Below are 16,956 nucleotides of genomic sequence, written 5' to 3'. Positions count from 1 at the left end.
ATTTTCGGCATCATTACTCCAGTCATGATGTTATTTCATTTTAATATGCTGATTTGCTGCTCAGGAAACATTTCTTATTATTATCAATGTTGAAAACAGTTTCATATTTTTGTGGAAACCATGATACATTTTATGCAGAATTATTTGAGGAACAAAGTTGAAAGAACAGCATATATGAAGTAGATTTGTTTTTAACAGTGTAAAACCCTTGACTGTCACTTTTGATCAATTTAATGCATCGATCCTTGTTGAATAAAAATATTAATTTCATTAAGAAAATCTTACTGATGTCAACATTTTGAAACGTTATGTACACTTTTGGTTTGTTTATTGCAAAATAACTCCTGATTGTTTCTCTGTCATCTAAGCAAGGCTTCGTTTCCCAAACGCACTGGGCCTGTGAGCTCAGCGAAGCACCAGCATCAAACGCTCTCTGTGATTGATTGGTTTCGTCTTGTATCCAGATGACTAGGAGAAAAAGTTCTATCCTACACAATTATTCTCTAACATTCGCTTATTTTTCCACTTAGAAGCTTATTTTACGCACTGAATTGCGTGCTAAATTAATTTTAAAATGACTGGTAAAAAAACACATTTGGATCGATATTTTTATGTGAGGATCGATCCTTTTCGATACCACGTCAGTATCGAAGTATCGATACTTCAGGATCGATCCGCCCATCACTAGTAAGTGCACAGTATCAGAGAGTAATTTGACGGCACTCGCAAGAAAATGGATAAGTAGGCTACATAATCAAATTCACAAATATTACACCATATAAAAATGATTAAAAATACATGGGCTACTGAGTTACTAAAACGAATACAATTTGTTCACAGTTTGAACGTTCTTGTTTCCATTTGTTTAATTTCAAGATCTGAGGAGAATTATCCATTGTTGCTTTTACAAATTATGTAAAAGCTGGAGCACTAAATGATATTCAAAGTCACATTACACGCTTTTAACATTAAATAAAGCACATAAACAGTACCTGCTGAGATTATCATTGCCAAACTTTGTGATTGATTCAGCTGCGGCGCCATCTCCTGTTGAGACGTGGGAATTATTTCAGTGCACGACTCTCACAGTGCATTTTGGGTATTCTCTAGCCCGGTGGTTTTCAACCTGTGGGCCGTCGCCCATTAGGGGGCCTCAGCAATCCTCCAGGTGGGCCACGAGATAACCTAAAATATATTTAAATATATTAATATTATTCATACATTTTTATTATTAATACGTTGAATAAAAAAAGATGAATTAAGTTAATTAAAAAATAAATTAAACAAAGCACCACCTCTCTCGTAAGCATTCTATGATTGAGCCGTTTCTCATCGCACTGTGTGAAATACAGACTGAACGGTGGCTCACAACACCCAACCCCTTCATGAACGTAGAATACGCAAACTGGTACATCTCTCAGTTGGATAAAGAAAACCAGTGTCACTAATAAAGTTTTGATGGATGACGATTGTAATGAAGGTACATCGTATCTCTGCATGAACACAGCTCAATATATTCACGTAGTTGTCAAAATGAATGTACTGTGAGTGTTTTATAACTGATGCTCACCTAAGAAGCGTGTTTTAGTGAAGTTTGTGAGGATCAGTGTTATGTACACGTGGGCATCAGACGCTCCAAACATAGAGACAATTTCTTGTTCTATCAGAGGAAATGTTCACTGATAACATCGACCCGCCTTCAGATCGCTGAGTTTCCACACATTCAGAGTGTTTTTTTAAAAATTGTATTTGTGTTTTGTTGTGTTTAATCATTTAGAATGGATCCGTATAGCTATATTCAGTCCTTTGGCATCTCCCTGTGGTCTTGTTTGGTATGGCAGGTTGACTTGTGCTTATTTGTTGAAGTTACTGTATAACTGAGCAAAGTACTTTTAAATTGTAAAGAATGTCTGCAAAGTATGTTTGCAAAAAAAAAAAAAGAACACTGAAGGTTTAAATCTATCTTGAATTTCTTTTGTTTAAAAAAACAATAACATGGAGTTGAAAAGTAATAACACTAGAATACAAATGTTTTTCTGAATAAAAAAGGGGGAGGGGCTTGCAGAATTGATTCAGAGAGGAGGGAGCCTTGGGGTAAAAAAGGTTGGGAACAACTGCTCTAGCCGTTGAGCGTACATCAGTTGTTCACTCGTTATTGCGGTGCATTGTGGGGTTGAATGAGTGCACTTGATAATGTCCACTATGAGGACATCGTTAGCCCCACTCCAGACCCAGAGCCCAGCCCGCTGTCAGCCATGCACACCGCAGAAAAGCCAGAGCCCACCGCTGACTCGGAGCCAGAGCCAGCCTTTAAAACAGCCAGAGCGATTGCCAGTGGCCAATTTTATCCTGGAGCCTGAGCCCAACGCGAAATCTGTCAATGTATGTGAGCCGGAAAGAGCGTCCATCGTCATTGGTGGAGTTTGTCGGGATGGATTGGAGCCCCGCCCACACTCTCGCAGAGGAACATAAACAAAGCTGGTTGTCTGAATTAATGTGTGATGAGCTGTATGAGGAGATGTTTGCTTCTCAGATGGTCCTATCCAATTGCAAGTCATCGCGGGATGAGTTTAGTTCCAAGTCATCCAATTTGTCCCTGGTTAAGCCCAGCTCCAAGTCATCTTTGTCGTCCAGCACCAAATCTCCGTTGTTGTATATGGTCCTGCCCAGCCTCCCTCTCCCTCCTCCACTGTCAATGCCATCTGGTTCATCGTCTCTGCGGTCTCCCTTTAGGCCCTCAGCTCCTCCAGTGGTTCCACTCTACTGCATGTATCCGCCTGGTGCTTCCCAGTCATCAGCTACGCCTTGGCTCTTGGATCCCTCAGCTCCACCTTAATCCTCCAAACCCAAGACTCAACCTCGGCCCCCTAACCCATTGGGTCTACCTTGCCTCCCCCGGTTCCACCGTTGACTCTTATCCCTCAGGTTCCTTTAGGCTCCCTCATTTATCTGGCTTCACCTTGATCTATTGTCGCTCTGGCTCCGCCTCAGACTTTCGAGTCAGCTGCTGTGCCTCGACCCTCCACCCCTCTGGCTCTGCTGGGCTCTTGCTTCCCTCCACCATTGTCCCACTCCCACCGTCTCCACCCCACTCTGCAAAACCCTGGCTATTTGGCTAATGAATTTATTTTCATACAACAAAACTACAATAAATCAGTCCAAACTACAGTAGTCAACATTTGAAGTGGATCAAAACCTTTCATCACAGTTATACATGAATTTTGAACAATACCCATTCTTGTCTTAGGACAACTTTGAACTTTTTTGATCCACTTCAAATGTTGACTGTAATTATTTATCATTGGAAAAATGTAATTCAATTTCATGGAAAGGTTTTCCTTAATTTAATTAAGTTCACTCAACAAATATTTTTACTGACACAAGAACTGTCAGTTTGTTCAACAAACTATTATTTGTTTAAATGTACTTGTTGTAGTAGAAAGTTTTCCTTAATGCCTGGCTCACACTACAGGAGTTTTAGGCCGATTTAACCCCGATTTTCTCCTCCTGAGAATAGGAGAAAACATTTTTTTCGAGGACCTCGATCGGTTCCAATGTTGGGCTCATATTATCTGGTAATGTAAGGCGTTCACAGATCGAATCTTGCACCTCCCGATCTGCTCTCACACAAATTGGGCCTGTCCCGATCATATCAAAACATGTTTGATATTTAGGATTTTAAATCGGGATAAGCAAGACTGTGATTACGTCAGTACTCTCACAATAGCCAATAAGAAACAAGTCTAAGGAGACAGAAGTGATGGACATTTTGAAATGGCGACCACGAAACCTGCAGCACGGACTTCGGAGATGGAGGAGTGACTAGCCAGTCGTTAGCACTATATAACGGTAAAAAAAAAATCTAGCATACTACCAGATAGTAATACGGGCAATTCAATTCTTACCTCCAATTCTCGCTGAAGAACTGACAATGTCCATGTTGACTCTGTCTCCCCAACCATTTCCTTATCCACACTCGTTTAATCTTCCACTTTTGTTTTTGCTCACGACAAACAATAATTATTGATACAGCAAGTTGTCTTGTTACAGTATCCATTTTGTTTACATCTGCTTTTCCGCTTCCGATCTGAGGTGCTTCCTCTGGCACAATAATCTTAAGAACATTTTGTAGTGTGTGATGTGCTGGGATTTTCAAATCTTGTAGTGTGTGTATGTTTAATATTTGAGGGAAGAAAATCTGCAAAGATTCTCCTTAAGCCTGGTTCACACGGCAGGATAATTAGGCCGATTTTAGCCCCGATTCACCCCTTCCGTCAATCTTAAGGATGCTCCGATTATCGTAAAATAATCTGATCAGATATCCTGCCGTGTGTGGTGTGTTAAGGCTGCTCTCGTCTGCTCGGAAGGACGTCGGGACCGCTCCGATCTCAAATTGGGGATATCCAACATGTTGGATTTATTTGGCCCGATTTCTTCTCGTGTGTGGTGTCCCCCGAGCACGCAGCCTGTGGACTGTGGAGTGTAGCCAATCAGAAAGCGAGGTGACGAGGCGGCGAGGAAACACCGGGAAATATAATCAAAACAGCCGGCGGCATGGCGCACCAGAAAGTCCGGTGGACGTCAGAGATCATCGCCTTTTCTTTTGATAACGTTTTTTTCCGGTTAAAAACAAACTACAAACTATTGCCACTGCATCCTCTTCGTCCGCCATGATTGTTTACTCTGAAGTCACGTTTGACTTTGATCTCGAGGTATTTTGCGCGATTTCCCATCTGATCTGGGAATGCTCGGGAGTCAAATCGGTTCGTGTGTGATGTGTTGATTTTGCCGAGTGGCTGCGCACCACACACTGTACGACCAAAACTGTTAGACCTGTGATTTTTTTATCCCCGTGTGTGGGGTCTCTCAGGTTTGGAAAATCGGCCGACAATTTTAAAATCGTCCCGTGTGAACCAGGCTTTAAGTGTCCAGATTTCACAATCGGTTAGGATTGTAAAACTCCTGTAGTGTGAGCCAGGCATAATTCAATTAATTTCAATGAACACTGCCAGAAGCTGGTGTCTGGTTATACATCTTGTTTGCAGCAGGTCATCACAGCAAAAGGATGTTCTACTAAGAACTAAAGATGCTTGTCATGAAGGGGTTGAATAATTTTGAATAATAATAATTCATGTATATAATTCCCATACTATAATTATACATTTATTAAAAATTATTTATTATGCTGAATTTGTATATTCACTGTGTCTTTAGGATCATGTCTGTGGCTGCATAACGGATAGTGTGTTTATTTCTCTGGTAAATCTTCAAAGATAAGATATGAGTGTGAGAGTGGGGCTGACTAGCAATGTTCACAATTAACAAAATAAGCAAACCACAAACTATATTTAATTTAAACAAAATTCTGAGACATAATTCTTACATTATAAAAATGTGGAAACTCCACATGTGTTTGTTTTGCCACTAAAAATCGGACACAAACAGCCAGTCAGACGTGCACATTTATTGCTTTGCAAAGGTTAATGCTTAAGGAAAAACATCTGACATCTGATACAGTATCTTGATGAACAGATGAAACCAATGACATTTTAGTAAAATGTAAATGTATGTCACCTGTATGCTGGTTGCAAAAAATAAAGAAATAAAATTTGATATGGTTATATAAAAGTTATGTGTTTTTTTGAAGAGCAAATAAAAATGAACACATCTGTATATTCAAATAAAACACACTGGCATATTTACACACACTGTATCTTCTAATTATTTGTTGATTTAAACAACTAAGAATGATGATGTTCTCAGAGAAGCCCATCTCTGACTTCCCCTCTCGTCTGTGTGGTCGAGGTTTTTGTTTCCGCACACAGTACGAGATGTGTGAATGATCACAATATAGCAGATATTATTCATCTGGATCAGACAATGAAGATCATACAGCTGCAGATCTGTGAGTTTCTCACGTCACATTTGATTGAGTCGGTTTTCTTTTGATTTTATATCTTAATAAATGTGTTTTTCTTTCTCTCATAGTTCTGTTCATGTTGTATCAAGCCACAGAGAGTCTAACAAACATACCAGTAACTTTAGGATCTGATGTGAATATAACCTGTGATCTTGATATAAAGGAGATTCACTGGTACAGACAGAAATTACCGGATCCTCCAGTGTTGATCTTATCTTATGATCGCACAATTGAAACATGTAAACATGAAAACAAAACTAACAGTCGTCTGTTCATCAAAAATATCACCATTGATGAATTAGGAGTTTATTATTGTGTGAAAACTAGTGAACCACTAAAATTCAACAACGGCACCAAAATCTACATCAGCGGTAAGTTATTTATCATTTCATGTCTTTATAAACCACATGATGATTCCAGATTGAAAATACTGTATGAAGAACTAATAATAGTTTCATTGTTCTGTTAAAGACTGAAACTGAATAAAGATTGAACTACAAACCTTTTACAGACTTTGTCCATAAGAATATTACAGACTCCGTCCACAGGAATCAGACAGATGACGCTCCACAACACCAGATACCATGGAGAAATATGACCATCATATCTGTCCTGATGAATGTGCTTCTGACCATTGCAGTGATAGGTTTGTAAAATTTAATTGAATTAACTACATGGAGACAAACTCTAAATCAATACACAAATTCAGCCATATATCATATCTGCTCTTTATATAAACTGTCAAGAAGTGTCTCAGTGATGTTTATTCACTGTTGTTTCAGGTTTGGTGAAGCGCTGCATTGACGCAACTAGAAGATCTAAAAATACTTCAAATAAACCTCAAAGTACCACTGCAGCTCAAGACACAAATGATCCACAGGTAAGATACTTCTGAAATAAATGATCTTAATTATTTTTTATATATTAGTTTAAATATAACCTGGCCACATTATTTTTGCACTATGCACTATTAACTTCAGATAATGTACAACATTAAATGAATTATATGAAATGTGTTTTAGAAAATTACTTTTAAAAACATAGTACACATGCTATCTGGGATACTCAATTCTGATTGGTTAGTTGCAGCATTCTGGTCAAATATATTTCTTATAATTAGTGCTAAACTTTATATTTGATCATTGTGCTAGTTTTATATCTCTCACATCATCCTTCATCTGTTTCTATTGGTCCTTCAGGATGATACAAGACCCCTGTGCTTCATTTCGGGGTCCTGATCTCCTTGTTAGGGTTTATTTTCCTATCGGCTGACTGTATTCATTTGTATGATCTTCCTCTTCCAGTATGCTGAAGTTCATTTCGCCGAGCGCTCCAGACGAAACCAGCCTTGCCAGGATCAGACCACCTACTCTTTTCTTCAGCCCGTAAAAGCTGTATGAAGTATTCTCTGCAGTGGCGGATCTACGGGGTGGCAAAGGGTGGCAGCTGCCACCCCTGGGATACAGTCTTGCCACCCCTGTTGCCACCCCATTTATAAATCAGATAATATTTTTTAAGTATATTTTATGTTCATAGCCTACACGCTGAAGGCCAAGGAGACCCGCAACAAACTCCTCTCAAACAGAAATCGCCGATTTAGAATCCCCTCCCCCTCACAATGGTTTCACCCATCACTAGCACGGCAGCGACCCCCGCGAAAATGAAATTTCACTAGTGGCAGCAGGGCAGGCTGCACAGTGCATCTGTCTGCAGTACGCACTACGCAGTCTTGCAACTCGACTGGAGAGACTGAGTTGCCCCAGAGCCTCTGAAGGTGAAGTGAGTTTCCCCAGGTGTAGTTTAAAGTGCATCTGTCTGCTTAAAGTTACATTTGTAATGAATGTATTGTATGCTAAAGACGATTCAGCATCAGCAAAAACAGCGAGTCTATTACGTTAGCCAAAATCAGCGGTCAAATCGCTCCCTCGTGATTTGTAAGAGCACTCTTCCCTTTGATTAGCCTAATTTTTATTTTAGTAAAGACAAGAACAGCTTAATACAAATATAAAATATTGTTTGTATCCATAACTTGTATTGATGGTCGCCGTTACGCCGACGTTACGTTACAACACACAATACAGAGCCATGTTAGGAGATCGATCATTTGATTAGCTAAGCAGTCCTATTAAATCCAATTCCTCTCAGATATCACAGCAATGAAACTAGGTTACAACTGGGGAAATAACAAATACAATAGGATTAAGTATGGGCGTTAATAGTTGGGAGAAAATATGATGTGTAATTAGATCTGCATTTGGTCTTAAAGAGGCAGCAGTCTAATAATCCTGCTGACGATTGCTCCATTGAATCAAATAACAAAAGGCAAAGAGAAAATCAATCGCAGCTCTTGAATGATATAAGCTTTAATCTATCTATGATAAACTATGCAGTGTTATTTTACATCTGACTTTATTAGATGTCTTTTTAGCCCATATTACTCCTGAACAATAATGTCAGTAGACATTACTGAAATTAAAGCACTGGATATATTATTTGTATATTTGTTTAATTGTATACTTTTTTTTTGTTTGACCATGTGTTTGTACTTTGTTTTTGGTGTCCTATGTCTTCTGAATATAAAACACAAAAGCCTGCACCCTTCTGCATAACGTATGTTTTATTTGTTTTGTTAAAGCATTGCTTTTTCTTTTGCTATAGATATTTATTTTACATTTCAAAATATAAAACAATATTAATTGTGTTCTACATTTTTTTATTTTTTTTTATATAACAAAAAGAACCGATAAGAATACCGTTAAAGTACCGGATCGATAAGGAGTATTGGTAAGAGTAGTAATACCGAATGATACCCATCTTTATTGGCAGCAACAATTTAAAAGTTATGGCCAATTTAACTGTGATTAAATTCAGTATATACATCTGCCATATTTTGCCACCCCTCAAAAATTCCTGCCCCCCTCTCGCCACCCCATAAATATTTTTCTAGATCCGCCCCTGATTCTCTGGTATTATTGTCTCTATGCAGACCTTTTTATCATTTTTTTTCTTTTCTTGCCAGTGCTCTGAGATGTTCATGCTTGCAGTAAACCAGAGGGCAATGTGGTTTCTGTGTGTTAGAGCAACTTTTTCCAAATGTATGTGTATTTGTATGTTAAAGAAATTTGGCATATAACTAGAGTGGAAATCATATGAACAACGCTTGATACATTTATATTTTTTATCTTATTTATATATTTTTTGCTTATTTGCATATTAATTGTTCTAAATAATTTGCTTCTTATATTAAAACTGGTAACTTCTGCTCTGTTTCTGTGTGGTTAACATACAGTGTGGTTTTGTGCAAATGAAATGTTCCACTAGTTTGGTCAGTTGATAAACGATACAAACAACTATTTTGAAAAGCTCAGCAACACCATCAAACCCTTGTGTTTTAGAATCAGGAAGTACAGACTTGAAGCTTTGCTGAAAATGACATTCAATTTATGTGCTTTATCAATGATAATTGATAATTCTTCCAGCAACTTCTGAGCTAAAATATAGTGGGTTGCAATGCAAAAATAGACCATATATTCCAGGCAAACCTGTAAAAACAATGCTGCATTTGCTTAGCAATAGATGCTATTTACACTAACTGAAAATAGAGATAGATCTGCTTTACACTAACTGAAAATGGCAGTGTTTTCTTTGCACTAAGTGTAAATACTAGTTAGATACTATTCATACTCATAAAACAATATTAACAACATATTCAGTGTATATGAATATATTTATTAAAATCAGAAATGGATGCTGATTTATTGGGATATTACTTGTAGTTGACATTACCTTCTCTACATCAGGGGTTCCCAACCACGTTCCTGGAGCCGCTAACATGCAAAACATGCAGTGTTTGGGACTCCAGAGTCCAGGAATGTGGTTGGGAAATCCCTGCTCTACGCCTACCACTAACCCGACCCATTAAACACAGTATTCCCACTATTAAATACTCGCTAGGCATTTTATTTACACTTTTCGAAAAATGTCTTAATTTTTATTTAGAATAAACACCTCTCTGAGCTGATGTGCGATGGGTAAAGAATGAGTTCGGTAAATGGCGTCTTTAAACTCAGATCGGTTGCATTCATTTCTAATTTGTCTGACTCAAAGACACAATGGAGGGCAGAGTGAGTATAAATAGCCTCTGTCAACAAGACGGGCTATTTGCACTTAGTGGAGAAGTAAACCAGTCGAGAAACACTGCACTAATTTACATACAGCAGTAAAAAAGACAACAACTGTATAAAACATGCTCTCATTATGCTTTTAGCCAAATGCTCCCTAAAAACGGAGGTATTAAAGATTATAATATAACTAGTTCAGGAAATGATCAAATGGAATAGAAAACTGCTTGTGTGGTCAGAGCAAATTTAACTTTAACTCCTCCTTGATTGTGGTTATTTGTCTGCTAGGCCTACCCACAACCTAAGCACAAGCTTCCCTCCTCACCTGTCACAGTTATATTCAGTTTCATTGTCTTGTTTAGTTTGAGTCTCGCACCTATGGGGTTAGGATTGTTGCATTATTCCAGATAAATAGACTGAGATTCAAATGTGTTTTATGTCACAAACACAACTCTGCCTTGCATTTATTTGTGAACCGCTTTCTGTGCATTTGGAAATCGCTGCACACATTAGTGAATCTCTTCTTGTGCATTTGTAAATCCCCTCACGCATCTGTGGATTTTGAAACACTTCTAGCTTCGACGTGTAGAAAAATCCACAAATAAGTGGACTCCACCCACCGTTTACTCAAGCCAATCAGATAACGGCCACATTGAGCTGACCAATCGTAGCACGTTCTCGCTACAACCAATCACGTTTGGTTTTACCATCAGGGTGTTCTTGCCCTGAAATAACTTTGCTCGTTCATCTGCATTAGCTCAAATAGAAAGTGTAAGGCTAAGGCCCATACAATTGCTACAGTAAAATAGGTTTAAAATGAGCATTTCATTAGAGTTAGACCAAATCATTCGCCTACTTCAGAAGAAGAATGTCAGTGAATCATTGTGTCATCATCCAGTGTAGACAGTATCACGAATTATACATTTTCATAACTGACACTATAGTCAATAAGGAAGATTATGCAGACACTTTACATCCCCTTACAGAAAAACCACATGAAATTCACATGTGATCACATGTGAACAATGTCTCACCACATGTGAACAACGTTTCACCATGTGTGAACATAATGGAGCACGTGGCACATGTAGAAAACGTTACTATAGGTTATAATGTGGAGCTCATGTGACATATATTTGCACATGTTGTAATGGGGTTTTAACATGTGAATCATGTTTCCACGTCACAAATACTGTACATTTTCAGCTTCATTGTAATGGGAAGTTCAAATCATTTTACATTGATTAAAATGTTATATGTCAATGGACAAATCCCCAAACACATCAACTTACTCGATGTTGATGTTTCATTCATCCCCATAAGCTCAGCTATGCAGTCTAGTGCCTGATACAAAAGTGATAATTAAGTGGTAAGTACTGACAAGCACACATTTTTTGCTAAATTGATTAATGTAAATTAAAAGGCAATACCACAAATGTGATTATGGCAAGCCGTTTTAACATTTAATGTATGGCAAGCCGTCTTAACATTTAATCATTTAAACCGACTAGTCTCTATTTTCATGCTACTAGTACTTATTTTTTAGATACTAGTATCTATTCCATTAAGTACTAGTACTTATTCATTAGCTACTAGTGTTTATTCTTTAGGTACTAGTGCCTATTCTTTAGATACTAGTGCTTATTTTTTAGGTACTAGTACTTATTCAATAGATACTAGTACTTATTCATTAGATACTAGTACCTATTTATTAGATACTAGTATTTATTCCAAATGTTACTAGTAAGATTTTTTATTTTACTAGTAAGATTTTTAATTGAACTATCCAGTGGCCGTTCTGACTAGTCATAACATAAGACGAGTAAAAAAGCAGTTGTGACTAGTAAAATAAAAAATCTTACTAGTAACATTCGGAATAAACACTAGTATCTAATAAATAGGTACTAGTATCTATTGAATAAGTACTAGTAGCTAATTTATAAATACTAGTATCTAATTAATAGGTACTAGTATCTAATGAATAAGTACTAGTATCTAATGAATAAGTACTAGTATCTATTTAATAGGTACTAGTATCTATTTAATAGGTACTAGTATCTAATGACTTAGTACTAGTGTTTATTGAATACATACTAGTATCTAGTAATAGTTACTAGTATCTAAAAAATAAGTACTAGTACCTAATAAATAACTACTAGTATCTAATATATATGTACTAGTCACAATTGGAATACATACTAGTCAGAACTGAATAGTTGATATCTGAATGTCAGATCCCCATAGAAGTCAATGGCAAAAAAAATTATTTGTTACTAGTAACAAAAGAATAGTTACTAGTCACTATTGGAATAAGTACTAGTATCTAATGAATAAGTACTAGTATCTATTTAATAGGTACTAGTATCTAATGAATAAGTACTAGTATCTAATACGTACTGAGCTTCCTGCTCAGCTATTGTTCGGACGCTCTTGCTTACTGCTCCGCGCTTTGCTCTATCGCTTTTATATTTTATCTTCTATACTTTTATAATTTTAGCTCCTTTTATCACCTAACTTTAACTTCAAATCAGCACAGTGCTCAAACGACAAAGTTTGGATTACTACAAAAACGCAGAATTCTTCTACCCGACCAGCTTACATTCCGGGGAAAGGAAAACACAACTGCCTACAAGGTTAAGAGAGAAAATGCCTCTTCTGGAATCTACTTGCTGCACTAACTGCCACAGACTTTTACAAAGGATTGCAGTTCTTGAAACAAAGTTATTTACGGGACCACCAAACCAGACGGAACACACAACAGAGCTTCGTCAGGGACACCCTCAGCATATAGCCGGTGAGTCCCATGAAACTAGTGCTCCTCGACAGGTAGAGAAACAAGCCGATCGACTTACAAATCGATGGCACAAACAGGGAGCGAGACCCAAAGGCACTCGAGACATCAGATTGTCACGAGCCTCACATATTACCGCAGTAGCATCCTCTACCCCAGATACAGCTCTGACAAGGATGGCAAACACTGGTCTCCTACCAACACCTATACATCTTGAGAACAGATTTGAAGTACTAATGAATGTAAATGAGGAATCCCCAAACATGATGAATATGATCGAACACAGACTGTATCAGCCAGTAGCTAACACTGATGCTAACTGGCGCTCAAGGTCGAGCAGACAGCGGCACTCAGCTCAGAGCACAGCCGAGCCCAGGACTCTGATAGTGGGGGACTCCATAATCAGAAACATTAGCAGCAGGGATACAACTAAGTGCTGCCTTCCACAAGCTACAACTTCTGATATAAACAGGGAACTTCAAAACATTCTGATGAAACATAAGACTGCAAATCGACTCATCATTCATGTGGGGAAGAATGACATTCATAAAGAGCAGTCAGAACTCCTTAAGAAGGATTTCAATGAACTTTTTGAAACACTTAAAAAACTGAAAGTTCAGACATTCATCAGTGGACCACTCCCAGCAAGAGGGACAAACAGGTTTTCACGGTTGCTTGGGATTAATACATGGCTGCAAAAAACCTGCAATATAAAAGGAGTAAACTTCATTGACAACTTCAATCTCTTCTGGAGTCAGAGACAACTGTTTCATCGGGATGGCCATCACCCAAACAAACTTGGTTCAAGAGTGTTAAAGGACAATATCTACTTCTCCCTCAATCATCCTTCTGCAGTGTGTGCCAATCCACTCAATCAGAACGGCACACACACACCTGGACACAGTATGAATGACCACAGGACTTCACTTCAGAATGGACATGATGTTGACATATCACACAAGGACAATGATAACACCACTGAGCCACAACAACCTCTGCTCACGGACACAATCTCAGCTGAGCCCTGCCCACAGAGCTCACCACAGACAGACATATTAGAACTGCTCCAAGATTCAGCACCCAAGGACGACTTCCTGGAAAACAGCCAGGGAAGCCAGGACAGCATATCACAGCCTCCTATAACACCAGAGCAACAGCCCCTTTCACCAGACACCTTCTCCCTCTCGCCACCAACTCCACTTCTGTGCTTCTCACAGAAAATGGAAGAACTGGTGCATGCTGGAACCAGACTATCACACTCTTTTGCTGCAAGCCCCCAGATATCAACCAAAAAACGTCGGGCACCGCTACCACCAAAGCCTGCGGGCCCAGCTCGCCCTCCCCCTGCCTCTGTGAGAGCTCTTCGGCCTCTGCCACAACGCCAGGGCCCACACCCTCCTCCATCTGCTCGAGGTCAACCAAAAACAACTGATACCAGCTCTCAGTGATGTATGTCGGGTCCCCGCTTTGATAACAGTAACTTTCTCAAATGTTTACAGAACAAGCGGGAACCCAGTGTGCCTGTATCTTTCTCTATTGCTGTTCTATTACAAGATAGAAAGTCTAAGGCCTTCAATAGCCGTACAGCAAACTCAACTAATCTGGTGCCTATTGCACGTCTAACTAAGATTGGTGTAGGGAAAAAAAGTAAGACTGTTAAATTAGCAATTTTAAACATCCGCTCACTTAAAAATAAATCACTTCTAGTCAATGACTTAATAACCACAAACAACCTGGATTTTATGCTTCTAAATGAAACCTGGCTAGAAGACAGCTGCAGTGCAACAATCCTCAATGAAACAGCCCCTCCTAACTTTACTTTTATGAGTGTCTGCAGAGCTGTTAAGAGAGGTGGGGGTCTAGCTGCTCTTTTTAAAGATATTTATCAATGTAAGCAAATATCATTTGGGAACTACTCGTCTTTCGAATATCTGGGTATTGTATTAAAAGGTGCTCCACGCATTTTACTCATCATTATTTACAGGCCTCCAAAATATTCTCCAGCCTTTGCTGAGGAATTTACAGAACTGTTATCAACAATTACCTCAGAGCTTGACTGTTTTGCCATTGCTGGAGATTTTAACATTCACATAGATAATGCAGAAAACAATATGGCAAAATAAATCAAAACTGTTTTAAAAACTTTTGATCTGACTCAGCATGTACATGGACCCACACACAATCATGGACACACTCTAGATTTACTTATTAGTAAGGGTCTAAACATTTCATCGATTGTTATTAAGGATGTAGCACTGTCTGATCATTTCTGTATTTTCTTTGATATATTGATCTCTCCTGCCACTGAAGCTAGATCTGTGTCTGTCAAGAAGAGATGCTTAAATGAGAACACTAGTGTACTATTTATGAAGGCTATATCCTTAACACCAAGCATATCTGCTGACTCTGTTGATTTTCTCCTTGATTCTTTTAACTCAAAAGTTAAAAGTGCAATTGATGATATTGCTTCTGTGAAAGTCAGGAAGAAGAGTGGCAGACAAAAAGCACCTTGGAGAAACTCAACAGCAGTGCAAAATATGAAAAGACAATGCAGAAAAGCAGAGCGCATGTGGCGGAAGACAAAGCTTGTAGTCCATTATAACATCTACAAAGACAGCCTTCATGCTTTCAATATGGAACTAGGCAAAGCTAGACAGACTTTCTTCTCAAATATTATAAACTGCAATTTAAACAACACACGCACTCTTTTTGCTACTGTAGAGAGACTGACAAACCCCCCAAGCCAGATTCCCAGTGAAATGCTCTCAAACAGCAAGTGCAGTGAGTTTGCTTCCTTCTTCTCTGACAAAATCAATAATATCAGAAAGGTGATCAGCACATCCTTGAGTTGCGCTGGGGTCAGACAGATCAGACCACCTGAAAAAGTAGTAACTTTGTCTGATTTCAATAAAATTGATGGCAAAATTTTGGTAGAAACCGTACAGCACCTTAAAACATCAACATGCGCCCTTGACACACTTCCCACATCTTTTTTTAAAAGTGTGCTAAACAGTTTAGAAGCAGATCTTCTAGAAGTGGTAAATGCCTCACTTCTCTCTGGGAGTTTTCCAAACTCCCTGAAAACTGCAGTTGTCAAGCCCCTCCTGAAAAAGAACAATCTGGATAAGACCATATTAAGCAACTATAGACCGATCTCAAATCTTCCTTTCATAGGCAAGATCATAGAAAAAGTTGTCTTCAATCAGCTGAACAAATTCTTAAGCTCGAATGGATACTTTGACAATTTTCAATCTGGTTTCCGACCGCATCACAGCACAGAGACAGCGCTCATAAAGATAATAAACGATATTCGCTTAAATACTGATTCAGGCAAATTATCAGTGCTGGTACTACTCGACCTCAGTGCTGCATTTGACACTGTCGATCATAACATACTTCTTGACAGGCTGGAAAACTGGGTGGGGCTTTCTGGGATAGTCCTAAAATGGTTCAGGTCATACTTAGATGAGAGAGGTTATTATGTGAGTATAGGAGACCATAAGTCTGAGTGGACATCCATGACATGCAGAGTTCCTCAAGGCTCAATTCTTGCGCCACTCCTGTTCAACCTGTATATGCTCCCAATGAGCAAAATGATGAGAAAGAACCAAATTGCTTACCACAGCTATGCAGACGACACACAGCTGTACTTAGCCCTATCGCCTAATGATTACAGCCCCATTGACTCCCTGTGCCAATGCATTGATGAAGTCAACAGTTGGATGTGCCAAAACTTTCTTCAGTTAAACAAAGATAAAACTGAAGTCATTGCATTTGGAAACAAAGATGAAGTTCTCAAGGTGAATGCATACCTTCACTCCAGGGGTCAAACAACTAAAAATCAAGTCAGGAATCTTGGTGTGATCCTAGAGTCAGACCTTAGTTTCAGTAGTCATGTCAAAGCAATAACTAAATCAGCATACTATCATCTGAAAAATATTGCAAAAATTAGATGCTTTGTTTCCAGACAAGACTTAGAGAAACTTGTGCATGCTTTCATCACCAGCAGGGTGGATTATTGTAATGGACTCCTCACTGGCCTTTCCAAAAAGACCATAAGACAGTTGCAGCTCATACAGAACGCTGCCGCCAGGATTCTGAGCAGAACCAGAAAATATGAACAT

At 38.6% G+C, this 16,956-nt stretch overlaps 1 protein-coding gene and 1 long non-coding RNA gene across 3 annotated transcripts in view; one reads left to right on the top strand and one right to left on the bottom strand.

Moving 5' to 3' along the window:
- Positions 1-16,956, bottom strand: part of LOC309475245 — a 271,995-nt gene that overhangs the window by 234,254 nt on the left and 20,785 nt on the right. The window lies entirely within an intron of this gene.
- On the top strand, positions 5,859-7,586 carry LOC309475212 (uncharacterized protein). 2 transcript variants are annotated; one of them, XM_082137926.1, is made up of 5 exons: positions 5,859-5,905; positions 5,989-6,291; positions 6,456-6,566; positions 6,703-6,800; positions 7,225-7,586. In XM_082137926.1, the coding sequence occupies exons 1-5, from the start codon at positions 5,881-5,883 to the stop codon at positions 7,318-7,320; spliced, it is 633 nt and encodes a 210-aa protein (XP_081994052.1). In that variant the 5' UTR covers positions 5,859-5,880; the 3' UTR covers positions 7,321-7,586. The 2 variants fall into 2 exon arrangements, with proteins under 2 accessions (XP_081994052.1, XP_081994051.1); XM_082137925.1 differs by having other exon boundaries at positions 6,432-6,566.

Source organism: Leuciscus leuciscus (assembly GCF_965113295.1).
Source record: "Leuciscus leuciscus genome assembly, chromosome: 15".
Lineage (NCBI taxonomy): Eukaryota > Metazoa > Chordata > Actinopteri > Cypriniformes > Leuciscidae > Leuciscus > Leuciscus leuciscus.
Note: the sequence above shows the minus strand (reverse complement) of the source record. Positions and strands in the feature narration are given on the sequence as shown.

Coding starts and splice junctions, on each gene's coding strand:
- LOC309475212 (XM_082137925.1), top strand. CDS start 5,881: ATGAAGATCATACAGCTGCAGATCT. Junction 5,906..5,988: donor GATCATACAGCTGCAGATCT/GTGAGTTTCTCA, acceptor TTTCTCTCATAG/TTCTGTTCATGTTGTATCAA. Junction 6,567..6,702: donor TCTGACCATTGCAGTGATAG/GTTTGTAAAATT, acceptor CTGTTGTTTCAG/GTTTGGTGAAGCGCTGCATT.